General features: G+C 42.0%; 2 protein-coding genes across 4 annotated transcripts; both read left to right on the forward strand.

Annotated features, from left to right (window-relative positions):
- The first annotated feature begins 367 nt into the window (after positions 1-367).
- leng1 (leukocyte receptor cluster (LRC) member 1) lies at positions 368-3,697 on the forward strand. 2 transcript variants are annotated; one of them, XM_010788517.1, is made up of 5 exons: positions 368-1,001; positions 1,550-1,741; positions 1,929-2,245; positions 2,706-2,969; positions 3,505-3,697. In XM_010788517.1, the coding sequence occupies exons 1-4, from the start codon at positions 870-872 to the stop codon at positions 2,923-2,925; spliced, it is 861 nt and encodes a 286-aa protein (XP_010786819.1). In that variant the 5' UTR covers positions 368-869; the 3' UTR covers positions 2,926-2,969; positions 3,505-3,697. The 2 variants fall into 2 exon arrangements, with proteins under 2 accessions (XP_010786819.1, XP_010786817.1); XM_010788515.1 differs by having other exon boundaries at positions 2,706-3,697.
- An 875-nt stretch (positions 3,698-4,572) lies between these two features.
- On the forward strand, positions 4,573-27,621 carry lmtk3 (lemur tyrosine kinase 3). 2 transcript variants are annotated; one of them, XM_010788518.1, is made up of 16 exons: positions 4,573-4,775; positions 7,102-7,250; positions 7,629-7,776; positions 9,572-9,645; positions 9,834-9,952; positions 11,049-11,136; positions 12,141-12,289; positions 12,527-12,611; positions 12,759-12,880; positions 13,225-13,374; positions 13,470-19,653; positions 19,764-19,927; positions 20,610-20,743; positions 21,422-21,759; positions 21,848-21,932; positions 26,198-27,621. In XM_010788518.1, the coding sequence occupies exons 1-16, from the start codon at positions 4,685-4,687 to the stop codon at positions 26,326-26,328; spliced, it is 8,211 nt and encodes a 2,736-aa protein (XP_010786820.1). In that variant the 5' UTR covers positions 4,573-4,684; the 3' UTR covers positions 26,329-27,621. The 2 variants fall into 2 exon arrangements, with proteins under 2 accessions (XP_010786820.1, XP_010786821.1); XM_010788519.1 differs by having other exon boundaries at positions 7,102-7,235.
- The last annotated feature ends 62 nt before the right edge of the window (positions 27,622-27,683 follow it).

Genomic DNA, 27,683 nt, shown 5'->3' on the forward strand with positions numbered 1-27,683 from the left:
ATAAATAGTAGTAGATACAACTATTATGTGTAAATAATGTATAAAATAAAATACAAATTTGTGGTAGACAATAATGTAAATATCTGAGCTGAATGTAAACAAGAATGTTGTAGATGTGTATGCATAATGAGTAGTAGAAGTAAATATGAACAATTTGTTAAAGTAAGTAAAATATACAAAGGTAAAGCGACAATAAGCAGTGTGTTTAAACTAAATAAAGCCAGGTATAAATTAAAAGAGTGTGTTTGTTGTTATAAATGCAAATGTTCATCACTTTTTTGTATCATGCAAACAGTTACACTGTATGTGTTTTGGTTCCTTTCTCACTTAAATCAGAATAAAATAGGAAGGAGGAATTATAGCCCCATCTAGTGCCACATGTGTGCTGTTTCAACAAGGTGTAGTGTTTACTTCCTGTTTGGGTCTACTTGTTCCTGTGGGCTACAGCTGGCAGCTAGCAAGAGCAACTCTCCTCCCTGCTAAATAGTAACAGTGTTATTTACCTGTCTGTTTATGTTAAATTGTTCGAACGACTAGGTCATTTTGAGTAAGAGGGTTCTCTGCTCGCTGCTGTTCCGTTAAATATAAACTGTAACGCTACATGAAAAGTAGCACATAGGCTACCGTTAGCTTAGTTGCATAAGCCAAATCAACGACGCCAACTGTGGAATATCTATTTTGTTCTGGCTTTATTTGGCTAATTTGTAGCCCTGCTTACTTCCCTTCTTCCTCTAGATACAACCGTAATGGTTTTATGAACAAATTGAGTGTTTTGGCCGTGCTTATTAACACTTCAATCGGAGCTAGCCTGCTACGCTAGCTTGCTTGCTATCTGCTTTGGTACATTAAAGACAGTCACCAAGGCAACAATGAACATCCTCCCGAAGAAGAGCTGGCACGTTCGAAACAAGGACAACGTCGCTCGCGTGCGGAAGGACGAGGCCCAGGCAGCAGAGGAGGAGCGCGAGGCCAAGCGTCGCGTGGAGCGTGCTGAGCAAGAGGTGACCCCATGCATATATCAAGACACCCTGGTGTTTGGTACTTCGTGTCATGATGCTGATGCTGCTAAAGAGCTGACGAGTAGTTACTTACTGTGGTGACCTCAGAGCTGAGCCTCAGTTTGACACAAACAGTGACGGAGCTCTACAAAAGTGCACCTCTAACAAACCCCTTTGTGTGTCCTCATTTATAGGTATCATTATACACATGATAAATAAATTAAGTCATCCTTACCACTTTATAGGACAATAAGGTTTGCTGGTTAAGCTATTCACAGAGTTCCCCCTCACATAAGCCCCTTTTTAAAACTGTGCCTTTAAAAATCAATAACATACTTGTAGTAAACTTAGTCATCATATTATCTTTTTATTTACAAAGGTGTCATCGTAATATTAATATTATACCACAAACAATAATGATGAAAATGCCTTCATGGTTGAAGCTTCAGTTACAGCAAACAGTGAAATATGACGATGCATTATAAAGAAGCCTTGATTGTTTTTTTATATTTTGAGTCCGGATGTAGAATAACAACTCTTCTTCTCCTCAGGCTCGTACTGAGTATCTGAGAAACAAATCCCGAGCGGCTCTCTCTTCAGCGGGAGAGACTAAGGCAGATGAAGATGAGGATGTGCCCAGCGGAGCAAGTGGAATCTTGGAGCATCTTAATCTTTTTCCCCTGGAGGATTCGTCAGGGAAGAAGGGGAATGTGGAATATCTCAAAGATAAGAAAGATGAACAGGTAACTTCTACTTTTTCTGTTGCTCTCACACGTCACAATGTTTGATGTAAGTTTAGCTTAACGAAAAGTGAATCATTTTACAATTCTTGCCCTTCTTTACATTTACAATACAATAAATCTTCTTTTGGCATCTTTTCACAACAAACTTTGATTTCTTCTGGTTTTTTTTATTTATTTATTTTTTCAGGAGAAGCAGGAACGCGCCATCGGCTTGCTGGTGTCTCTGGGACCCCAACCAGGGACTGAGGTCACTCCGTGGTACATGAAAACCGCCAAAGAAGAAGAGAAAGCAAAAGAAAAAGAAAAAGAACAGAAGAAAGATAAAGAAAAGAAAAAGGGACTGAGTGAAGAGGAGAAAGAAAAGAGAGATCGCAGATTGAAAGACCTTTTAGATCCATTGAAAGATATGAAGAAGGCACTGGCTGTGAAGGACAGAAAACACAACAAAAACAACAAGAAAAATGAAAGGAAAGACAAAGGGGACAGGAGGAGCAGTGGAGAGAGGTAAGAAGATAAATTACGCTTGTCGCTCATATTTGTATTATATAATTAGTAATATTTAATAGTGGAGCATCTGATATCATTTAGAAGATTGATTTCCAGCATCTCAGAATGGTCAGACATAGTCTGCATGATTTTTTCCGTTTTTGCCGTTTAGTTCTTCAGTTTTACAGGGATAGTTTAACGTTGCGGATATTCCACTTATTTGCTTACTTTGTGAGATCTAAATGACAAGCTTGATACCGCTCTCATGACTGTACTATGAACTACGCTGAACATTTAGCTACATCTAGCAGTTAGCTTGAAAACTGGAATCAAGCGAAACTGCTTGCCTGGCTTTGTACAGGGAGACAGTTTCCCTAAAAATGAATTAGTCTGTAAGGTTGAAATGAATCAAATGTGATGATGTTGTAAATCTCCCTATGGAGAGACATAAAACATTTGTATATCCTGTATTTTGCAGCTCCATAGAAAGGTTGCGTGCTGAGCGTTTACAGAGGGAGACTGAAGAAAGGAGGAGAACCCAGGCGCTGCTCGACCAGAGGAACGGCAAAAGGAAGGAGCCGGGGAGGGAGACGATGGAGAGGGAGATGCCGTACAACAGTGCATACTTCCCTGAACTGGCCAGAAAGCGTCAAAGGCGAGATCGAGATAGCTGGAGAGACGAAATATTAAAATCATGAACTATCTTTATTGGTCGTCTAAGGAGTGTGAACTATGATGAATGGTTAGTGGAGTAATGTGACCAGTATGTTTTTCCAAATGATGAAATTGTCAAAAGTTATGTCATGTTTTTGCATGCCTCCACAGTAAATAACAAATTACAAAAACAGAGAATAGTCTGGATGAATTGAACTAAATGGGGGTTGAGGTAAAATATATCAAAAGGTACTCTTGCAGTATAACCTTGTTTATCCACGAGTATACTCTTACACCTCACAGTTACATTTCTTCCATCTAAACAGTATCAGGTTTGCAAAAGAGTGTTCATGTGAGTACTGCTTTGGTGGAAGTGTATTAAATGGTTGGTTTTAGTGAAAATACATTGTTGTTAGATGTGCTCCTCATTCATTTCAAATGATCAAGACTTGTCACTGTATTTGGATTATTTGTTCACTGTGGAGGTGTGTAAACTATTTAAGAACAAACCATGTATTTGTATAGCTAACGAAGAGGCCATTTCGAGGCCAATTTTTATTTATTATTCTTCACCCAGAAAATCAGAGGTCAGGTTCGGTTACAGTTACCTTTCTCCCCTGCAGCGTTTCACTCATGATCCCGACAGCAGGGCAGATGGTTGTCCTCACAGGGGGCTTACAGCACAGCTCTTGGCAAAGAAAACACAGCGGACAACTGTTAAAAAGATGCATACTGTTGTTAACATTAAAGATGTTGTAAGATATTCCAAACTGAATAAACTGGTCTATTGGTGAATAAATTAAACTGTAAACAGAAGAGCTGAAACAATTAGTCGTTTAATCAATTAGTGAAGTAGAAAATGGAAAATCTTAATTAACATCCATTGTGTTACTTCAAGCACAATTCTTAGGGTTTTGTACTGTTGGTCCAATAAAGCAAACAATCTGTTTTCAGACCAAATATTCATCAGATTAAGAAATTATTAAACATATTTTTTAGACAGCTCTATGTGAGATCATATCGCACATATCGGTACAGATAAAATAAATTGTTTAGCATTTCATAACTCAGTAAAAACGTTTTTTTCATTTTCTGGATTTAATGCAGTCTTATGTTTTTGCAATAGCAAATAAAAATAAAGAAAAGGTGCAGTCAATTGTATTATTAAAATCATTGTTGTTACTATTTATCAGTAATAGACAAAGCAAGTGGCACCCCAAAGACCTCATATGAATACTGAAGTGATATTTAAAAGATACAAAATTCAATATGCAATCAATAAAACCACACACACACACACACACACACACACACACACTACATTGCCTCCCAGTGGGAATATTATCACAGATGTATTTTCTTCTTCTCTGGGTATGGAGCTGGACCATGACAATGCGCGCCGTGTGTGTCTGACGTAGGCTGGCGGAGGAGAAAAACACAGACACCCCTCCACCACTGAAGCAAAGGGGGGGAGAAAGAAATGTTATATATACGCGTGTGTTTGTAACGGGTGGTTGTTTTCAGCAGAGATGCGCGGAGTAACGTGGACCGAGGATGCACAATAGAGCACCGTGTTTAATTGCGGATTAAAGCAGGGGGGAGGAGGCGAGAGAAAAGGAAAAGGAGGGGGGAGAGCACAACAAGGAAGGCAAGGAGACGCTTCTTTATTATTAGGAGAAAAGAGGGGGGGAGACACACAGACAGCGTGAGCCCGGAGACGGTACAGACCGTGGCGGGGGAGAGGAGGACACCGACAGCCAGCAGCGTCGCTCGGATGGTGTTGTTGCTCCGGACGCGGCGACGATGCGGCCACACTGCTGGGTGATGGTGGCGCTGGCGGGGACCATGTCGTATCTTAGCCCGGAGAGAGCCCTCGGAGCCCCGCAGAGGGAAGGTGAGCGGAGGAGAGGAGGAGGACAGGAGGAGGAGGGGGATTGAAAACCTGTCAGGGATGCTGGAGAAAGGAGCAGAGATGGGGGATGTAGTCAGTAATCAAAAGGCCTCTCTACTGGCTGTGTTATGAGACATAATGAGAATTATTATTGTAGTGTACGTGGCTGGCTTAATCAAAACAGGAGCGAGTCTGGTTTGGTGATGGGTAGGGTACCATATTTGCATGCAGGGATGAAAATATTAGGGGGGGGTGTTTCGATGTCGGGCCTCACATCGATGCCATTTGAAAACAGCATATTCTGTATGAATAGCTGGCCAAAAACGTCGGTCAGTGCGATATATGTAGTCTATAAATAGCCTCTGCTTTGCACCGGAGATTATTTAGCCTATTTCCTACTGTTGGCATCTTTATTTTCTCTATCTGAATATGCCTTCTTCCCCCCAAGATCAGGCAGTGTGTTGTGTTTGTGTAATGTGCAGTCATTGTGTTGTGGTGTATTGTTTTGATACGAGCTCCTGGCACCGGGGCTGGTGGAAAAGGCCCCGTGTTAGGTTCCTATTTATATGCAGTGTCTGTCTGGAAATCTGTCTAGGGAAAGATGAAAGAATAGCCCTGCACAGGAATTGTGCATCATCAGGATTGGAGCCATCACTTATGTTTGTGGTGCATGTTTATGGGGCCACACTGCCCAAAGGGGTCTTTCAGTTTTCCTATAGCCCCTGTTTTGCATGTACAAATATCACAAATTAGCTGTGGAATCCAGAGTATAACATTTATTTGAATTTGCATCAGATTTGATCATTGATGAGCCCACACTTTGGTACGAATGTGGTTTTATATTCTGGTCACATCTTTACTCACTGTTGCGCAGGGTGTGTAAAACAAGTACAATCCTGTTATGTTGCAACTTTTCTGTGAACAAGCAAAAGACAAAAAAACAAGATGCTAAAAGTGTTACTTTAAATGCGGCCCACAAAGGTATCTTGGGGAAAAAACGCATAAGTTGTGTTTTTAGTAGAATGCTGATCCTCTTGTTACAATATTTATTAAGTTGGTTAATTATTCATTATACTTTGAAATTTATGTATGCAGTGTTTACCATATCAAAACCCTGTGAATGAATCTATTTTTGGATTTCTGTGAGTGACATGGAGAATGAATTTGGGATATTTTAAGACAGTGCAGTGACTTGTAAAACATTAGCCAAGTCATACATTTCAAGAAAAGATTTCAAGATTGTAACCCCATGAATTATATATATTTTTTACCTAAAATAGGTTTTTATTTCACATGCGTATAGTTATTTTAGATAACATTAGTAATAGAGCTTTTTTTTTGGATAACAACAATTAAAAGTGTAAGTAATTTATTGTAATATCAGTGAATACAGTTCTAAAAGTTTATTAGGAGAGTACAGGGGTTAACATTTCCTAATAACTGCCTTGCTAATAGGGTTAGGGTTAGGGTCATGTGTCATTTAATGTCTAAAATGCTGCTTTGTTTACACTGAAAAGATAGGCTGAGGTATGGTTTGAATATTAATGTTTATAATGTGTCCTTCAATGTGTTAAGCGTGAGTTGGACAGCTTCTGACTGTTTCAAGGTTACATTGTTCCTCTACTGATATAATGTTTGACGTATTTTGGCTACAGTGTTAATATGGAAACTATAGACAATACCTGAAGGGTATTTAACCACACTGCCCTGCCCCTTTTCTTTTCTACAGATGGTTCACTTCTCTCAATCAACCACGTTGAGGTACAAATATCAAAATGTCCCGATCCCTCCCTCTCTTACCTGAGTAGTAAACCTTCCTGATTTCAGTAACTTTTTTCCAGTTTCCAACCCTTCCCAATTAGCGCTCCTTTTTACCTAAATGACAACCAGCCACCCCTCCCTGCTTCTTAACTGTGTTTCCTGAGTGGAATGCCATTTTTGATATTTCCCTTTTCCCCCGTGCTTTTTTCCCTTACTGGAATGGTATATTATCCCACTTTCAAACTTTAATTCCAGTCTCTATTTTCTTTTACTGATACAGACGATTCGTTTTTTATCCTCAACTTAGTTTGTTTTCCTGCTTTCTCCCTCCAAATCCCTAAAGCAAGCTGTCCATTGGGGTTCTCCACTGTTTCCCCAAACCTGCCACTAAGAAACGCTCCAATGGTTTCCCTCTTAACAAAACACCTGTGTACCAAGATGTTACACCTTTCTGATTCAGTGAATTCTCTCTTTCCTTCTCACTGACTCAGACCTAACAATCTGCCACCCATATATTTATGTGTTAAATCCTTTCCTCTCTTGTATGTTCTTCCTTTCTCTCACTCAGTTTCTCAGACCAGGGCTGCCTCCCTCTCTCCTCCTCCCTACGTCGTCATCCTCATCTCTTGCTCGGGGCTCGTCTCTTTTGTCCTGCTGCTCCTGACCTGCCTGTGCTGTAAGAAAGGAGGAGTGGGGTTCAATGTAAGTCTTCAACATGTAAGAGATCTATTCACCCTTCTCTGCTTTATTTTTTCACACACCTTTTATGCATGCTGGCATGTATTTTTCTTTAATTTAAGCTTGGCTTGATTAACTGAGGGAGGATTTGACATGGAAATAGAAACAGGAGACAATATTTCCAACTTAATGAAGCAGAAATTGTCAATAATCATCTCCCAGTCTAATCTTAACTAAGCCTCCATCCTTCGAGCTGACAGTGTTGTTGAGCAGGCAGACAGGGTGTCATTAGTTAAGAGTGGCTGCTTTTTTATTGTCTGCCTCGCTCAATCCAGACATATTATCAAGTGACACTGCAGCTTATTTTATATTTTCAACCAGTATTGTGATTTCCTTATGCTGCTGTGCCACCACCAGGAGTTTGACAATGCAGACGGAGAAGAGATCTCTGGAGGCTCCAGTCCTATCCAAGAGGACAGCCTGTCGTCATGTCCCTCCCTCCCTGAGGTCTACACCTTGCCGGTCAGAGACAGGCCCACCTGCCCTGCCCTGCAGGATGGAGCAGGTAACAACCTAAAAAAAACAACTCCTGTTCTCTGACACTTATTTGAGCACACAAAACCCCCGAAAATGAAGCTGAAGAAATATCCTGCACTGAACTCCCTCATGGTCTGTTGCCTGAATCACTGATGTGGATCCATTAAAGGTCTCAAACCGAGAGCACAACCAGTTGCATTGGACTCCCCTCTGCAGTTCAATGGAGTGGAAACTCTGATCTGAGAAAATTCTGCATCAGTGCTCTGTGCAGGCCGGCCACGTTGGACATTTGGCCTCAGATAGGGATGGTGCGAGCTAGTCACGATATTCACCAGGCCATTGATCATGGCCAAAATAAATTCACACTAAATTATCAAAATATATATTAAAAGAACAATTACACAAATTGAAATTGAACCTGATGAACTCCTAATAAAAGAAAGTCCATAAGGCCTCAAGAAAGAAAAATAAATGGTTGAAGATGTGCTGATATCAGCATGTGTTGACATCAGTGGCGTAGCTGTGGGTGGGCCCACCCACATGCATGTCTGGCCCACCCACAGCCAATCAGCGCGTCATAGCAATTTTGACGTTCCTGACAAGCGGCAAACTCTGGGGCAGAGCCGGGAAGCGCAGAAGGAAGTGCCACAAACTGCAGTTCATCTGGCCGACATGGTATGGATGCAGAAAGGAGCTATTTCCATAGACCCCATGTTAAAATGCCCAACTTTACAGCAGAAATAAACATGTTTCTAGCCTGGATCCAATACAACTTATTCTGGATATAGTTAGATTCCACCTTCATGACAATGGAATAGGGAGTGCATTTTTTTACCGTGTGTAAATTAGTAAAGTAAGTTTTGCCCGTGAGTGAATGAAAGTCTTATTTCTTCTTGAGGTCTGCAGTGAAGCGTGTACACATTTGCTGAATATGAAAACACTCTCAGTGTGTGCCCACTGTGCGACTGTCAAGGATAAACAACCTGTGGCCGCCAAGCCAGTCATGTGGATGTCAGTTTTACACTCTTTCATTCTGAGGCCGCCGAGCCTATGTTTTTGTTTTCACTGTTAGTTTATGTTTATGCTTATGTTTAATTAGTGCATTAAACAATAAATAAAATCATTAATGAAGTTTCAGCTCAGACCCCACACTTAATAAGTCTCCCCCTGGCCCACCTACATTTCTCCAAGCCCACCCACACAATAATTCCTGGCTACGCCACTGGTTGACATGACATCAATTATTTATACACCATAAATATGTATTGGGTGTATCGTGACGCCCCTATCAGCACACCTTATTCATTTTGTTGCAGCAATGTTTTTTTGTCATTCTGATACTTTGCTGTGTAGAATAATGTGTGCCCACTAGAAGCCATTTTTAAATTGTATTTGCTGAACGTTTATCTGTGCTGAACTAAATACAAGTCTCTCTCTTAGTATTACATCATGATTTTGTTATATCACACCACATTTGGAAGCCTTTTGTGGTTCAATATACAAGTTACTTAAAAATGATGTGGAAACATCAGAATCAGAAACAGTTTTATAACCAAATAGGTTTACACATACGAGGAATTTGCTTTGGTATAAGTGGTGCATACAGACACAGAAACATGAAAACATTTTCTTCAGCCAAGTAGGAGACATCTTATTCCTGGTATAGATATACTTTTCAGATGCATAGATTCTGGATCTTCCCTGAGTGTATCATCAGTTTTTAAAAGTGATCTTTTCTGCAGTTACAAAATGTACTTTCATATATTGAACATCAAACGCAGATTGTGACCCTGATCTTTTTTTATTCCTCGTCTATTTTACAGACTCCAAGTCGCAGTGCTTCAAAAGACACGCTTTAAACTATCTTCAGGAAATAGGAAATGGCTGGTTCGGAAAGGTGAGACAATCAACTCTAATATTCCTACACCATTTAGTTTTCATGTAAAATATAACCCGGGTCACAGATACATTTTTCTGATCTGTTATATTTAATGACCAGATGAGGGGTGTAAACTAAAGGCTGTTGTTTTACTGCTGGTCCTCTCCTGAGCACTCTCCCGTGATATTACTCATTGATCTGTTCAGGTGATCCTGGCCGAGGTGCTGTGTGACTGCAGCTCCTCTCAGGTCGTGGTGAAGGAGCTGCGTGTCAGTGCCAGCCCTCTGGAGCAGAGGAAGTTCTTGGCAGAGTCCGAGCCGTACAGGTGAGAAACCATTTTGGACGCAAAACAATGTTACTTTGGCTTGACAACAATTACTGTAACAGTTCGTTACTGTGTTTGACAGTGTGATTAGAGTACAGTGTTCAAATCAGGTCTGAAGGAAATCTGCACTACAGGAAAACGTGTCTAAAATAAGTTAATGTTAGCTATCAATAACAGATCCTACAGGGAAGGCGGTATGTGCATAGAGTGTTTTAAGTTGATGAAAACGGCATTTTCAATCATTGACTGAAGGAGCAACATTGGGTCTGGCTTGGATTCAACCTGTTTACACTCTAAAAAATATTGTTTTAATTTTGTATTGTGTACTTAGAGAGATACTGTTACTGCAGGTAGATGATAATAAAACACACAGACACTAATACACAGAGGAAGCAGCAAGGTCTTTATGTTCTTTTTTCTCTATTGCTATCTCTGGGCAAATCCCACTACAAACATCACCACCATGCCTGCAGTGCACACACATACTCACACACACATATACACCCACAAAGAGTCATTTTCACACACATTCATATGCTGTCTATTTCGTGCTCTCACTCAGACAAACATTTCACTTTTCCTGTTATCTTTTCTGTGTCTGATGTAAACACACCTACATAACAACATGCTAAACAAACACTATCTATCTATCAATCTATCAATCAATCAATCTATCTATCTATCTACCTATCTATCTATCAATCAATCTATCTATCTATCTATCAATCTATCTATCTATCTATCTATCTACCTATCTATCTATCTTTCTATCCATCTATCTATCTATGTATGTATCTATTTATCTATCTATCTATCTATCTATCTATCTATCTATCAATCTATCTATCTATCTATCTATCTATCTATCTATCTACCTATCTACCTATCTATCACTCTATCTATCTATCTATCTATCTATCAATCTATCTATCTATCTATGTATCTATTTATCTATCTATCTATCTTTCTATCCATCTATCTATCTATCTATCTATCTATCTATCTATCTATCTATCTATCTATCTATCTATCAATCTATCTATCTATCACTGTTTGTTTGTCTGTTCATCTATCTGGTTTCTCTTTCTTCCTCGAGGAGCCTAAAACATCCGAACGTCCTTCAGTGTTTGGGGAAGTGCAGTGAGAGCGTCCCCTTCCTCCTGGTTATGGAGTTCTGTCAACTGGTGAGTACAAACTGCTGTTTGAATATCGAACAAAAGGGAAATTAAAACTAGCTTGGTGTGTACACAAAATAACATAAATACTTGTCAACAAGGCCTGTGACTCAAAACTAGCAACATTAGTGCAACCATTGTAATGTGTCTTTTAAAGATGAACTACTGCTTGTTTTTCTCATTTCGCTTCGTTTATCTACAATTTGTGCTCAAATAATCTTTCATTTTCAGTGCTGTGTTGGTTGTTCAACTTGTATCTGAAAATTCTGTGCTGTCTATTGACATGACAGCTGTTGAGTCTGTAGTTATACAGAGTGGTGTAAGAGTTGCATTAAATGTATGGGTTGTTTTCAACCTTATCTTAACTTCATTTACCCCTTGATTAAGTGGTTTTAATGTCATTGTAATCATCTCATTTGCTGCAGGAATGATAAATGATTATGTTATAAATGTTCCGGTAGAACTTGAATCAGCTTTACATCAATACGCCAGCTTGTTTTCCTTCCCTCATCGGGCTTACTCCCTGACTGATTAAGGAAACCATATGAGTTGACTCTCCGGCCAAACAAAGACACACACAGATCAATTATATCAACACAGTGAGAGAAGCCAAACAACGCTGAGGGCTTCGTAGACTGCTATTATCATGTAGGATAATGTCTCCTATTGTCTATTTCTTGTGGTTATTTTCAATCCTTTTTTTATAGTCCTCATTATATTTATTTATTCTTTATGTTCATAGCCTTCCCTTAAGCTCACAAGACTAATACCAAGGCTGCCACCTTATTACCAATATCCTGCTGCTTTGAGCCTCTCTGATGGAAAACACCCTAAAAAGGGATGGATTTACTGCAGAAGTCCTACATATTCTCTGTTCTCTGAATCATCTCTGTTTTACAAGAAGGACACAAGCACTTACTGTGCACAATGTTGTCCAAACTGGCATTACCTTACCTTGTACTTAAGCATGCATGCAATTGACTGCTGGCATTACTGTTGTGATGTTCAATTAGGGCGACCTGAAGAGGTACCTGAGGGCCCAGCGCAAGTCAGATGGGATGACTCCTGACCTGCCCACTCGGGACCTCTTGACTCTTCAGAGAATGGCTTTTGAGATCACCTCCGGTCTGCTGCATCTCCATGAAAACAATTACATCCACAGGTCAGTCATGACTTCACCTCTGCGCATAATCAGGATCTAATCTTTAAACAAGATTGTATCTCTAAAATGATATGTCATGACATTAAAAAGAAGGTAATTTGCTCCTTTTTTTATGAACTCTTTTAATAATCTAATGTTTATCTTGGCGTGTGCTGGAACTTGTCTTTTTGGTTTACTAAGATTTTATATTGTTGTTTAATGTGGCTGATTGATGGAGGTTGTGCCTACTTTCTGCAGCGACATGGCTTTAAGAAACTGCCTGCTGAACTCTGACCTCACTGTCAGGATAGGTGACTACGGCCTTTCACACAACCATTACAAGGTACGTTTTGATTTGATCTGCAAAATGTACCCTTGGTGGATCCATGTAGGATATTAGATTGATTTCCATTCTAACATGTGTAAATTCGTCATTCAGATAATGAAAGTGCATTTATAAAAATAATTCTTGTTGTATGACATTGTGAAGGAGGACTATTACCTAACTCCTGACAAGTTATGGATCCCGCTGCGCTGGATTTCTCCTGAGCTGCTGGAGGAGTACAGAGGATCTCTCATCGTTACTGACCAAACCAAGGCCAGCAATATGTGGTTTGTACATTTGTATAGATTTCTATGTATTCATTTAGAGCGGTCACATCTGATTATATAGTGCAAGCCAGGTAGGATATGGATATTTCATGTGGGTAATTTATAATCGTATCCATCTATTTGGTTCTCAAGCAAGTTTTCCCTTTAATAATATCATGACAAAACTGGTATAACAAACAGAATATCTTCTTATTACATGTTTTATGTATTTATCGTGCCTCAGTCTTGTTTCTTTTGAGTCAGAGCTCTGTGTAAAACAAAGTGTTCCTTTAAAAGCATTACATAACAAATAGGTCTGTGAAGATCTGTGTCTCACCATCTCTACATTTCATTTCCCCCTGCAGGTCCTTGGGGGTGGTTATATGGGAGCTGTTTGAGTTTGGCTCTCAGCCCCACAGACACCTGAGTGACGAAGAGGTGCTGACCTTCGTCATTAGGGAGAGACAGATCACCCTGGCTCAGCCCAGACTCAAACTCTCCCATGCCGACTACTGGTCAGTGCTTATCCACTGAGTGGAGTTTGCAGAAAGGATGATTATGTTAATGGTAGTGATTATGCTCTAATTCTGTTTGTCTCTCCTGTCCTCAGGTATGAGATCATGCAGTCCTGCTGGCTACCTCCATCCCAACGCCCTTCTATCGCAGAGATCTTCCTCCTCCTCTCCTCCCTCCTGGCAGCAGAGCGAGGAATAGCAAGGGATAGTGTTGGGGAAGAAGATGAAGAGGATGAGGAGTATGAGGAGGGCAGTAGAAGGCGAGGGGAGAGCGATGAGTCGTTTGAAAGACGCTGGGACTTACTCCGACCGCCGGCTTTCCAGATTGCAGCAAACGAGCGGCAACGGGAGAGAGAGTACGGAAGGGAGGACAGAGACAACTCCTACCCCCTGCTGGACCCTGTGGGGAACTGTATCAACGCGTCCTCGACTGAACTGGACGACATCCTGACAGTCACCGAAACCAGCAAAGGCTTGAACTTTGAGTATTTCTGGGAGAAGGCTCATTCCAGACGCGGCTACAAACCTCTCCCTCCTCCCCAGCCAATCCCAAGTGTGAACAATAACCACAGGCAGTCTCTGGACACTCCCACCGTCGTCCCGGTGATAAGCGCCCGCAGCCCCTCCCTCGCCAGCGAGTACTACATCAGATTAGAGGAGCACACTCCCCAGGACAAGTCGCCAACTCTTAAAGGGAAGTCTTTCCGCTCTGACTCGATCTGCCTCGGAGACATGGAGTTGATGGAGATCCGCAGTGGAATGCTGGGAAAAGAGCGAGTCCCTTATTTCTCGTCTGACAAGTGTGGGAAGGGTATCCAGACGGTGAGATCGAGCGAGGTTCATCTCCATGTGCCCAACACAGGGGTGGCTGAGTTCAGAGACACTTCGAGCAGAGTGACTGACTTCTCAGTAGTCGATTTAGGAGACGATGATGATGATGAGGAGGACAGGAGACGGAGTAGTGATCCGGATAAAATAGCCCCGGTCCTTCCTCCCAAGCCTCGCTCTATGTCCATGTCGTCAGCCAACCATCTCTACTCGCGCCCCCTCCCCGCTCCTCCACTCGGTTACAGAGGACTGCCTCACTACACCATCGGGGGGAAAATCGAAACAGACCCCCATCACATCACTACCTTTAATCACCTGGGCCTCCATAGGGCCCGACAGACACTACCCCCATCCCCATCGCTATCCCCCTCCCTTCCCCCATCCAGCCATCCGATCTACCCCCAACCTCCTCAAATGTGTCCCCCACCCCTCCCTCCCCACTCCAAACCGCAAAGAGGTTTTCCCAGCTACAACACAGCGGAGACTTATTCCAGATACAGTCGGCCGCAGATGCAGAGTTCGAACAGAGACCCGCTATCCTGTGACTTGTCTGACAGAGAGGGTGGCAGCAGGCATTTAGCATCCTTGCACAACTCCAAGGACAGTTCCCATTCTCGTGCAAAAGACTTTGACTCCCCCATTCGCAGAGAAAACCCGTTTCGCCCAATTTACCGTAATTTACCCCGCCCTCATCCTGACAGACAGTCTTCATCAAGTCCTACCTACTCAGACGAGGATGACTCTCCTTTTACGTCCCCAGAGAGAAGCAGTGGGAACTCTGTCCCTCACTCCAGCCTCTCTGAAGATGCAGACCCTTCCGCTGGAGACTCCTTCTCCAGGGGAATGAAAAGGACTCAGTCCCGACTTGACACCATCCTGCCGGCCATCTGGAGGGAAGATGCTGAACTCCTTTCTGAACGTGTGGCCGCTGCCAAAAAATCCCCCATGCATCTGTTTCTGACGGAGATCTCGAGTGTGACAGAGTCCACTGAGTCCAAGTCTGAGGCTCCATGGGAGGGAAAGAAGGAGGAGAAAAGAGATGGAGAGACGTGGGGGAACTTTGTTTTGCCCAACAGAGGGATGCGGCGCTCCCGGTCGCTGATCACAGAGCTTGGGTCAGCAGGACAGTCATGGGGGTCAGAGAAACGCAACCACAGCTCGGGAAATGAGGAGGACCAAACAGTCACTAACGAATCAGTTCAGAGGGATCTCTTCCTCACAGAGATTGACACAGGCATGGACACGGGTCCAGAGGGAGGATCTCAACCCGATCCAGTCAAATACCTCTATCCTTCAGGATCCAGGTTGCGGCCCTATGTCTGTGCGCCTGGCCTGCCCACGTACACCGAGGCTGAGGAAGCGTACTCTAAAGGAATACGGAGATCCCGCTCCCTCCTCTCTGAGATCACTGTCGGGAAGCAGGAGTCTGACCTGCAGCAGGAGCCTGCCAAGACAGAGATGACCAGGGAGGAGTTCCTGAAGGAGATCCAATCAGCAGAGACCTTCCTGACGGAAATCATATCCAGACAAAATGCTGCCACAAACAAAAAGGAGACAGATTCATCTTACTCCCCTACTCCACTATCTCCTGAATACGAGTCCATTTGCATTGACCCAGGCTCCGCTCAGACCATCAGGTTTCAGTCGGAGAGCTCCATACGAGCATCCAACAAAGGAAAAGAGGAAACACCAACTGAGGCCATCTATGCTCAAGTGACCAAGAGGGCTAAAAAGAGCGAGATAAAGGTTTCTATGAAACCGGAGATCCCAGTCCTTCATATAGGATCAAATAAACAACCTCTCACATCGGACAGCGAAGGAAGCGATGCTGATCACTGCCAATCTGGTGATTTTGTGTTTTCAGAAATCATGCCCAAAAACGGCCTCCTGCACAACCAAACACATGCAAGTCAGAATGAGGAGGAGACTTTAGATGGCCCCGCTTTACCTGCAAGAGGAGAGCAAACAGCAGAATCCAACACTGTGACACAGCAGGAGAATGAATCGCTGGAAACAGATACTCAAAGAGAAGATGTTATAGGGAATGGAGGGTTAATGAGAGCAGACAGGGCAAGCAGCCCTGAGAGAGACGATCAGACAACATGTGATGTTGACCAAGAAAAGTACCACACTGATATCATTTCTGCAGTGGATTCTGAAAATATCACTGCAGCAGATCTGGAGAATTTTGGTTCTCAGATTCATGATGAGGCAAAGAGAGAAAACAATGACACTGAGCAGGAAAAACCTTGTCACATTTCCCAAGAGGAAGCCGCTCCTGCTATCACTCCAACTACTCCAGACTGGGACCCCTCCTCTGACGTCTCACTCATGACCCCCACAGACTCGGTCCTGTCTCCTTTGACTTCAAACTCAGCCGACTGTCTCACACCCAGTGACTCATGGACGAGCAGCGGAGGCGGAGTGGGAAGTGGCGGGTGGCGAGCTCTGGGAAATGAAACACCCCATCGAGACTCTGCATATTTCTCAGACAGCGACTGGGAGGGGGACGGGATGACCAGGAGGAGCAGTGATGGACTCATGGCCTCCAGGCCGAGCAGCAGTCGAGCAGCAGACAGGGGAACTCTGACTGGGATAGAGGAGAAAACTGAGGAGGAGGGGGAGAATGGAGAAAAGAGCCCCTTAAGAAATAGTAAAAAGACGTCGGATAAGAAAAGTGAAAGTGGAACAACTATTGAGATGTGTGAGGAAAGTATAACTTTATATCAACATGCTACAGAGAATTCTGTCCCTGATTTAGGTGATGATGAAGATTCTCTGAACAAAGAGCTTGAGTCAACACAGAGAGATGACTCTGGCATTTTCCAAAACGAGAGCAAAGAGTCATCACTGCTTTGTGATGATCAGCAGGCCAAGGACTGTGTTGACTTAATTGATAAGTTATTCACAAAATTAGATGATGAGCCACTGAAAGGGCTTCCTCACAGCAGCGGGTATCCGATAGACAACGACTACACAGATGGCGTCGTCGCTCAGATAACAGATTGCAAATACCAGGACGCTGCAGAGAACAAATTTAATCTGCAATCCAAGAGCCTCGCTGAGAAAAACGTTTTGATCGAGGCTCTATCTGACAGTCTGTCAAAGGATTGCGTCTTGAGGCCCAACACCACAAGTATAACAGAGACTGATATTGATATTTCTGCAATGAACTCTCTCAAATGTGGAAATGACGCTGTGCAATCTGCAACACCATCTCAAGATGACAACAGAGAGTCAAGGTTATCCACCATGTACGGAATTCAAAGCAGTGACCCCACACTCGGAGATCCAGCGGCGTCAGTAGTCGAGTCAAGCGATGACGGGACGTCTGTCTTTGATAAAGAGAGTGGTCTGATTAGTCCTTCTTGGGCCGAGGAGGGTGATGAAGAGTCTGAAGGAGGTGAAGAGAGGCCGGGGCTGGACCACAACGAGCTGGGCCTGAGAAACCTGCAATGCTCAGAAGGCAGCGAGGTAAAGAAGGTCACGACGGAGACGGAAACGGAGACGGAGACGGAGAAACAGCTGGCTGCCACAGAGCTGAGTAACGCCATGAAGGAAAAGTCCCCCTTGAGAGGGACAGTGAGTCGGATGGACTCTGCTAACAATGTGGATAATAACTCCTGTGAGGGCCTGGATGTGAAGACTAAAGAGTTATGGAGCGCCCTGGAGGAGGATGAAGAACTAACAGGATCTGGTGTCGTTAGGGGGGAGTTTGACTGCCATCGTTTTTTACAGTCAAGTGATTTACGGTTGTGGCCTGATGAAAATGACCAGTGGGCCTCACCAGAGAGGAGGAGCCAAGATGTTGAACTCAGGTCTGAATTGTTCTCTGGGTTCAGTAATAAAGCCTGGGAGGTGGGGGAAAGGCTCGTTGTGGGTCAGGAGTTTTGGGAGGCTGAAGAAAACGATGAACTTGCAGGAAGTGAAACTCATCCTGCCATCTTGGCGGGCAGTGAAGAAACCAGGAACGAGGAAACACAAGGACTTGTGGGTAATCTTGCCCTGAAGGAAAGGTGGGACTCTGCAGACAGTGATGATCAACAGTTGGAAGAAGTGGTAGAGATACAACAGGTAGAGATACAACAGGAGGAAAATATTGAGAACTTCATAGAAATTGGCTGTCTCAACAAAGACCTGGAAAGAGAAACCTCAGATATTGAAGTAGAGAATAAAGAAATCCCAGAGCAGGAGTCCTTGGAGAAGGACGAGAGTAAGATTTTATGTACAGACAACGAAGGTCTGCAGGACTCCACAGAGACGGAAGAAAATCAAAATTTTAACAGATGTCCTCAGAATCTCCAAAAAGACGAAGAGACATCAGCCAAGCAAATTGATGAAACCATCTCTAACCCAGAGAGCTGCTTCAGTCAAACTTTAGAAAGCTCAAGTATAATTATTTGCATCACCGAAGCTCCTCATGAGAACCTTTCCCACCTGGAAAATGTTGAATCAGGCGCAGAATCAGAGGAGGAAACAAGACCATGGCATGCTAAGGAATACGTAGAAGAGAGAGTAAGCATTATGAATGAAGAAGAGGATTACAGAGACTTGCCCCCTCCACCCAATCCCATCTATTGTCCTGATGACCTTGATATGCAGGAGGACACAGATCCACAGGTCGACAATTTCAGCTCGGTAGATTTCCCTAGTCCTCCACCAAGCATAGACCTTGATGTGCAAGATGATAAATTGGAGAGTTTAGACGACTCTTTTCCTAGCCCACCGCCATCTGTTATCGAGGCAGAGGAGTTTATTAGTCACATTAATCTTGAAGACTTTATTGCTAGTACTGAGACAGAGTCGTATATTTCCCCGACTCACAGCGCAGACGTGTCAGAGCCACCTCTACAAGAATCACCACCTGCTACAACTCAGAGTAAAGGGATCTCAGCCAACCTGAACCTCCCCACTGTGCATATAACCCTGGCCGATGAGAGCGACCTCACACCCAACACAGAAATACAGGATGAACCGAATAATCTGTTCCAGGAAACTTCATCTGCCACCCCATCTCCACCCCAGGTTCCCCTCAACAACCTCCCAGAATTACTGATTTCAGAGTGGAAAGATTTGGATGAGGAGCCCCTGGAGGATTTTGAAAAACTGGAACAACTGTGCTGCATTTCTGGGGACGAAGAGGACTCTCTGGGCGACCTTTTTCTGGGGAACCTGGAGATCCTGGAGTCTCTGAAGAAGACACCTGAGCAGAAGGGCAGCAGTGTTGGTGAAAGTGATGAAGGTGAGAAGACAGGTGGCTCCTCTACTCCTGAGGGGAGCAGGGGGGATTCGAATGACGAGTCTGATACTCTGGCAAAGTCAACACCACAGCTGATCCTGGATTCTCAAGAGAAGAAGAACGACGGCCAGAGATCACAGAGTGAAACATCTGATGTCAAAGACCATGGCTCTCTCTCTAAGATGACAACAAAAAATGGCCTCATGATGCAGGTGAGGTTTTTTTGTCTTTTTTCTTTCTGTTTTGTTTGATGTAAGAGCATTCTCTATATTAGCTTTCTACGTGTATTCACGCCTCTTCATTGTTTTGTTTTGTCGTTCAGGTGTGTGAGGAAAGGCTGCAGTTCTCCCTCAGTGAAAATGTGAAAACGAACATGCTCTGGGGGTCGACTGTCAAAGACACGGCGATGATCAGACCCTGGAGCGAACAAATCGCAGAGAACAGCAGTGAGCTGGTCACTGTGACGGAGCAAAACGAGGATGAAAGGTATGAAGAAGGCTGGATTAGGAAATCTGTGTTTGTCTTAAATGCTCGATTGACCCTAAACAATGAAAAACAAAACAAAAACACAACACAAATGTTCTACCTTTCCTCTACCTTTAGTGGTATCTTATGGAGGCCATTAAAAGTGTTTTTTATTCACAAAACACTTTTTTCATTGCGGCTCAGCAGTATTCAGACATAGAGAACATTTTGATTTTGATTTTCTCAGTTTTTAAGATATATTTCTTCACCTTCACCACAGTATAGCTGAGATGAATGGATTTTCATTTCCAGGGCTTAGACTATTAAACATTTATATATTTTGAAAAATCATCTCTTTTCAGAAACAGTTTCTCCCTTACTTTTGAACAGCACACAATGCGACAAGAAAGTAGTAGTAAGTAGAACGTTTTGCAGAAAGTATTTCGAAAGGAAACTGTTGACAGTAACATCTGCGGGTTACAGGGATACCATCAACCTATTCATCTAGTTGTGAGCACCATGAATGAAATACAAATTAGATGAAAGTGATGAATCCTTGAAAAATCTAAATAAAACTCTGCATGACCAGATACCACAAGGGTTAGACAACAAAAACAACGATATGATTATATTTAGTTGAAAAACCCCTTTGACATTGCTCTTTTAATTCATGTTTGTTTGTGATTTGTTGTTGTTGTTGTAGCCAAGAGGAGCAGGAAAGTTCCCCGAGCTTTCAGCCGCACACGGAGTCTGAAGAAACTAATGCTGAGCCGCTCACTGTGATTGAACAACCTGAGGTCACAACCCCTCAGCCTACTGCGAACCAGGCTATGAAAGGTACCTTCAGGTTGCACGGAAATATATTCATGGTTGACATCATTAAATACAAATTGGCATATTTCGGTAGCTATACACAGTTGCTATAGAGTATCCATGTGGTTACTATTCAAAGTAGCAGAAATAGCAGAGGGGGAAACAACTGGAGTAAATGTGAAAAACAAAATCCAGTTTATCCTGTGTTTTTGGTAGTTGCTAGGCTCAGAGACAACAGGAAAGTGGTCCAGTTGTCTGTGCTACAGCAGCAACTACAATAAAACCAGCAATAAAATGCCAGGGTCAGGGTGGGAAATGTTATTGGTTTCCATTTAAAGTAAACTTCTTCAGTCTCAAGAAGAAAAGGTAGGATAAAGAGAGGAAAAAAGTGAATGTCAACAGCAGTCAATAACTAGCATATCTTTGCATGTAAAGGTTCTGCAAATGTCATCCAAATCTTTGAAGCGGTCCTAGTATGCACATTTTCAGAGTTTATATTTGTATTTTGTGCCTCTGCTTTGACATGATTACATACTTTAAAGTTCAAAAAGTGTTTTATTTTTCTCATACTAGCTGTGCTTCAGCTTCACCGGCCTCTTAGCCTATCACGTAGAGTGTGTTGGAAAACCCCAAAAACATAATAATAGGGCCCCTTTAAATAATTTGTATCTCATGTCTAACCTCTCTTCCCTACATTCACAGCAAAACTTGCTCGTCTGTCCCTCGCCCTCCCTCCTCTCGCTCTGACTCTGCCCCTCACCTCCTCTGGAAAAGGAGGGTTTGGGGACGGTGCGATTGGAAATCGAATTGTGAGACGGAGAGGTCTGTCCTCAGGAAGCGACCCTGACGATGAGGAGGAGGAGGACGAGCAGGAGGACGAGAGCTCCCGGAGGGTGATAGTCGTCACAGAAACAGATATGGACAAACGCGTCGGGCTCAGGAGTTTACTGAAATCACCGAAGGAGCCGATGGACAGAGAGAAGGACAGAGGAAGAAACGTGTCCTTTTTTGATGATGTCACAATCTATCTTTTTGATCAGGTACTTCCCTTTCCTAAATAATTTATTAACAGGAGATAGTTTGTGATTCAATAAAAGGAATCCTGATTTTTCTGTTTTCTTACAACAGGAAACTCCAACCTATGAGTTGGGCAGTTCAGCGCCCACAAGTCCAGCCCCTGTGACGGTCAAAAACAGCAAGTTGGATTTGCGTGGTAAGATCAAAACATTTTACAACGCCTAAGAGTCTCACATTACTGATTAGACTCAATGAGAAAGTGACATTTTTTTCATGGTTCTAGGAATACCTCTGTCAATCAGTCCACCACTTTCAGACTCTAAAATTTCAACCAAAATTCACAATCCCAAAAAAACCAATCGTACTGGCTTGGTGATTCCATCACCACCAGGAGGTTAGCATTTATGAAATTCTCAGGATAATAATAATAATACATTGTATTTGTCATCCGCTTTTACTGGTGCTCAAAGACCCTTTACAATGATAGAAAAATAAAAATCAAGCCCAAAAAAACAACATTTAACACTAGGACATTAATCACACATTAAAAACAGTCAAAAATGTGAGATGTTATCAGTGTTTTGAAGATTGGGGAGGTTTGTGCCGTCTCTGATTTGTTTTGGAATGAGTTCCAGAGGGAGGGGGCAGCGATGGAGAAGGCTCTAGGTTTGGTGCTTGATCCATGTAGTAATGAACAAGACATTGGCGCCTGATAAGCGAAGGCAGGGGGAAGGGCTGTGGTGGTGGAGCAGCTCAGTGAGATAGGAGAGAGGCCTGGTTGTTGGGTGCTTTGTGTGTTAGGAGAAGGATTTTTAAGTGTATTCGTTGAAGGACAGGAAGCCAGTACAGGTTTTTGAGGACAGTGACGATGATGTATTGAAGTTTATTGAGAATGTTGGATGATGAGCCAAAAATGCTGTTACAGTAGTCCTGTCTCGAAGTGATGAATGTGTGGATGAGGGTTTCTGCAGCAGGGAAGGAGAATAATGGGCGGAGGGGGCAATGTTTTTGAAGTGGAAGAAAGCCAAATTTAATACCTCTGCTGTAGGTTGTGTTTGTGCTAGTACGATGTTTAATATAATGAACCTGCTTAAGATCAGAAAGATAGCATTGTCAGTGTGTATACGTGAGCATTCAGGTCAAAGCACAGTAATGTCATGAGGGTCATCCCTGTGTTCACAGGCAGATTGGTATGGGCTGTTTCTACAGTTCAAATTGCAAAGAAAGGAAGGACGCCATCAGTGTCTAAAGTCAGTCTTGTCTGCCAATTTGAGAGTGTAGGTTTTAAGAAGTTTAACATCAGTAGGCTTTAATCTGTAGGTAGATGATTTAAGCATATTGCCCCGGTAAAACATACGTTGAACATTTGACCCAATCAAGGCCGGATTAGTACCTCCAGGGGCCCCTGGGCACTGAGCGCTCATGGCCACCCCCCCAACCCACGTACCAACAAGTAACACCACGCCTACCCAATCATACCAACATGACCAATATTTAGAATTTTCAGTCAATCTGGCATGTCAAATCGCACACCTATTTGTCAAAAGCAGGGACGCAGCCACATAGTTCAACCAAAGTAGGTCTAGCCTTTTGCCCTTTTAATAAAAAATCACAAGACAAAGATACAATGGATAAGATCCCAAGACAGTGTATGGCTCAGGAATACCTAGGTAATATCACTCAAAACCTCAGAGCAGCACCCCACTTAATGCCAAAATATGACTGGCTGGCTGTACAAGTACACGAGGAGTTTTATTAGTTACAAACATTGAGAATTACACAACTAAAATATGTAGTAAAATGGTGTGGTTCCTATGAGAGCTGTTCATTGGCGCATGAAGATAAAACGGGCCAACTTTTGAGAGAGCGAAACGTCACAGATTAACCGTCATGCCTGAGAAGTACCCGTATGTGCGCTCATAGAGCATGGGCAACTTTAACCACGCCCCCCAAAAGGCTTGTTCACATTAAGCACGTCAATTTGCGTACACGTAACAGCACCGCACGTTCATGACAGCATGGTACTGGATTTGTTATAATGGATTTGATATTAACGAGGCGGCCGCGGCAGCTAGCGGCTAGCTAGTAATTATGCTAAGTTACACATCAATCGTTATGTACTTTTATATTCCGCTGATAACAGGATCTAGTGATATCCAAGCAACAGAGCTTGATTTAGCATGATACTTGTGTGGGTTGTACATGAAACCACTTGGTAATATATAAAAATGTATTTATTTTGAAGCCTGTTAAGATCAATTGTGAGTTAAATCTTATCTAAAAATTAAAGCTGATGATGGATTACTGACTGTGGTGGAGTTAAAATAACAATAGCCTATTTCTCTTTGAAATGTGATGGAGTAAAAGGATAGTAACTGTGACTATTCATGTTAAGTACCTCACAAGTAACAAAAACATATATAATACTTGAAGGAAAGGTGTAAAATGTTTCCATAAATACCAATATCACACACTACAACACAGACTATAACACCCCTTTTTGTTAAATACCAACCATATGTATATATATATATATATATATATGCCGCTAAAACTGTGTAATATACCAGGCTGCTAAATCCTCCAAACTCTTACAGGATGTGTGATTTGTCAAATGTGTAACTTTTTTGAATTGAATTACAGCAAACATGTGCAATATATCCATTATTACAGCTCCGTGGGCTCACTGGCAGTAAGGCGATATGGGTCTGTTCTTATTGTGCATCCATGGGTAAAGGTAAAACGCATGTAGTACTGAACACGTAACATGAACGTGCCGGGCAGCGCGGTCCCGTGGGTTAGATGCGCGTTCATAATGCTGAGGAAAATAACTCAGAATAATGTTATTAGCACATTTTACAACTTGAGGACCGAATGTTTTTAATAAGGGCTATACAAACGTTCATACTGGGTAGTTTAAAAAAAATTATCCAACGATTTACAGACCACTCTTTCCCAATGTAAGTCAATGGGAAAAAGTGTTTCCGGGCCCAGCAACCTAACGGAGGTGTAGTACTGCCGTTTGGCCACTACGAATATTCTCATCAGAGTCCGGCGCACTTCCTGGGGGCTTGAGTGAGACCTACAGTACAGAGACGGTTTAGAAAATATATTAATTTGACCCTATAGAAAAGCTGTGTTATTTATGGCGAAGAGTGAGTATAATTTAAAACAATGTATGATGAGTGAGGTTGTGCCCGGAATTTGTTTTTAAATTAAAATAATATATATTTTTTTCATCTTGTCATTGAGTGCCCTCTTTGCTCAAGGGCCCCTGGGCACTTGCCCAGATTGCCCATATGGTTAATCTGGCCTTGGACCCAATGGAAAAACAGCAAAACACTCAGCAAAACATTGCTGAGTAAATAACCTATATGAAAGGTCTTGTTAATGTTTCATATTAAAGGATATTTAGACGGGGAACATCACAGAACCACTATGATGCTTTGGACTCTTATTATCAGACTCAAGAGATAAAGCGCCTGACATATTTTCCCTTCTACACATGTACTATCCCTATGTCCCCACCTTGAGCCGGAGAATGACGTAATACAATCTGACAGCCACTAACTCGCTTCCACCCACCGAAATGGAAAACCCTCATTTCAACCTCCTCCTCTCCAAACATGCAGCCAGAATTAATCTTCTATAATTTTCCCCTCGGCTCTGTGACATGTGGAACTGAGCGACGACATAAATCCTGCGCTCAACAATGCAAGGCTAAGCTGTGTTCCCCAACACGTCTTCATTTGCTCCCTCGACTTCCTCTCGCTATCTCGTACACTGATCACCTAATTTCAGAGAGTAATGAAGGTTTGGGCTCACAGTGTCCTTTGGGCTGCAGAAACTCCAAAATTAGATGCTTTCATGATCTTTTGTAGAGACTTGAAACGGAAAGAGGAGGCTGTGTTCAGTTTGAGCTATTTTTAACTAGAATCTGTCCAGCATTGCTTTAGTGTGATTTTATTATAGATCATTAGATTATGTTCTGACTTGTATTTGGTTTTATAGTAATATCTTACTCTATTTGTATTAAATACCCTGCCATAAACGGATGGTGTACCTGAACTTCAGTATGTTAATTGTCATGTATTTTATTTTAATGAAATGTTACCTGGGTATGCTATACATCATTAAGCGCTTTGAGCACCAGGAAAAGCGCTTTATAAATGTAATGTATTATTATTATTATTATTATTATTATTATTATTATTATTATTATTATTATTATTATTATCTGTAATCTGAAGGAAAACAATTAAACAAAAAATAATTATGCATTGTATTTTTTTGGCAACATGAAATGAATAAATACAAACACATCACATTCCTACTATTTACTGAACTGTACTCTTTTGTTAAAATACGTGAGGAGTCTGGTAGCAGCATTTTGAAATAGGAGTACAATTCAACACATGCATCCCAGGAACTTGTGACTGAGATTTTTCCTCTTTCCATCAGGAAACATCAAGAGCAAAGAATCAAAAAGGAAGGAGGATCTATCAATCAAACCAAGGTCGTCTGTGGGGTCAAAACACGTATCATCGTCGCGCTTCACTGTCAGCCCTGCCAACGACCCCCACCTCGCGTGATGTTACGTGTCGTCGTGGGAACCTGTGGGAGCTGAACCCTCTCGGACTGGCCAGCAAATTAACCCCAACAACCAGCCATTCACCCAGAGGCTATTTTTTTATTGAAGAGGCAACGAAAGATTGAAGCTCCTGTTCTCAAAGCTGGACACATTCCAGGTTTTACCAGCGACAGGATTTTGTATGACAGGGCTTGTTGTGCTCCTGCCTGCCACTATTTACAGAGTTTTATTCTTTAAGTCTTTGGAAAAGGCAGCATATGCTAGGAGAAGAGGAGCCTGGAGCTTTGTAAAATCTGAAACAGATTTGACAGCTATGCAGTGGGAGTCTTGCTGTGTACCAGCTTACCTTCTCTCTTTCTTCTTCATTCTGTGGTATTATTCCCCAGATGTGCGGGGAACGCACTTTCTTTAGTCATTCATTCGTCTAGGTAAACGCTTGGATTCCATTCCTCTCTTTATTAAAGACGTTTTTCATTGCAGTCAGTCAGATGTTCTTGCAGCAGTTTGGAGCAGAAATTGCTTGACTCCTGTATTTGACAACACTCATTTGCATTTGTACAAATGTCATAATACAAGTGAATACAACATCATTTTAGAGCTGTTTACTTTTAGATGTATTCTTAGACTGCACGTAAAATGAAACAAGCTATGCTTATTTTATACTTTAAGTTCCAAAAAGATTTGTTGTTAATTTATATTAAGTATATTTATTTTATTTATTTATTTAAAGCAAGTTTTCATGCAATATTTTATTGATTTGATTATTTATTAATTGTATTTATTTTATTTACTGCAATTAACCTATTAACTTTGCTCTGATTTGTTTGGGACAGAATGCATCTGGTTACATCTTCTCTAAGATCTTCATAACAAATAAATCAAAAATATTTTCCCAAACGTCTTAATTGCTAAAAAAATAAGTATTTTGTATAATTTTACTTGTTAATATATGCCAATCTGTAAGAAAATATGTCCTGTAATGTGTCATTATTTTTCGAATGTCTATGAATTTTTAGCTGTCTTGTCATTATTTTTACCTTGTTTAAAGACCGCTATCGTAGTTTAGCATGAAAAATTGAAGCCTTTCATCTGTAAATAATTCCATTTGTTTGTGTATCTGTTAATTTACCCCATTTTCTACTAATAACAGTCCATCATGCAGTCGAGGTCCAACTAGTCCATTTGTTTAGTCTGTTTAAATGTTGGTTAAAAACCTGTATTGTTTAAACAATTGTTTTCGAGGGATAATGTATAAACAAGGGGAAATAAAAACTACAAAATGTGAACCTCTTAATGAACTGTTTCATGGCAATAATTCGTATGTTCTGTAATCGCAACGCGCTCTATTTAAGACAA

Source organism: Notothenia coriiceps, unplaced genomic scaffold (genome assembly GCF_000735185.1).
Source record: "Notothenia coriiceps isolate Sejong01 unplaced genomic scaffold, NC01 NC01_scaffold00031853, whole genome shotgun sequence".
NCBI lineage: Eukaryota > Metazoa > Chordata > Actinopteri > Perciformes > Nototheniidae > Notothenia > Notothenia coriiceps.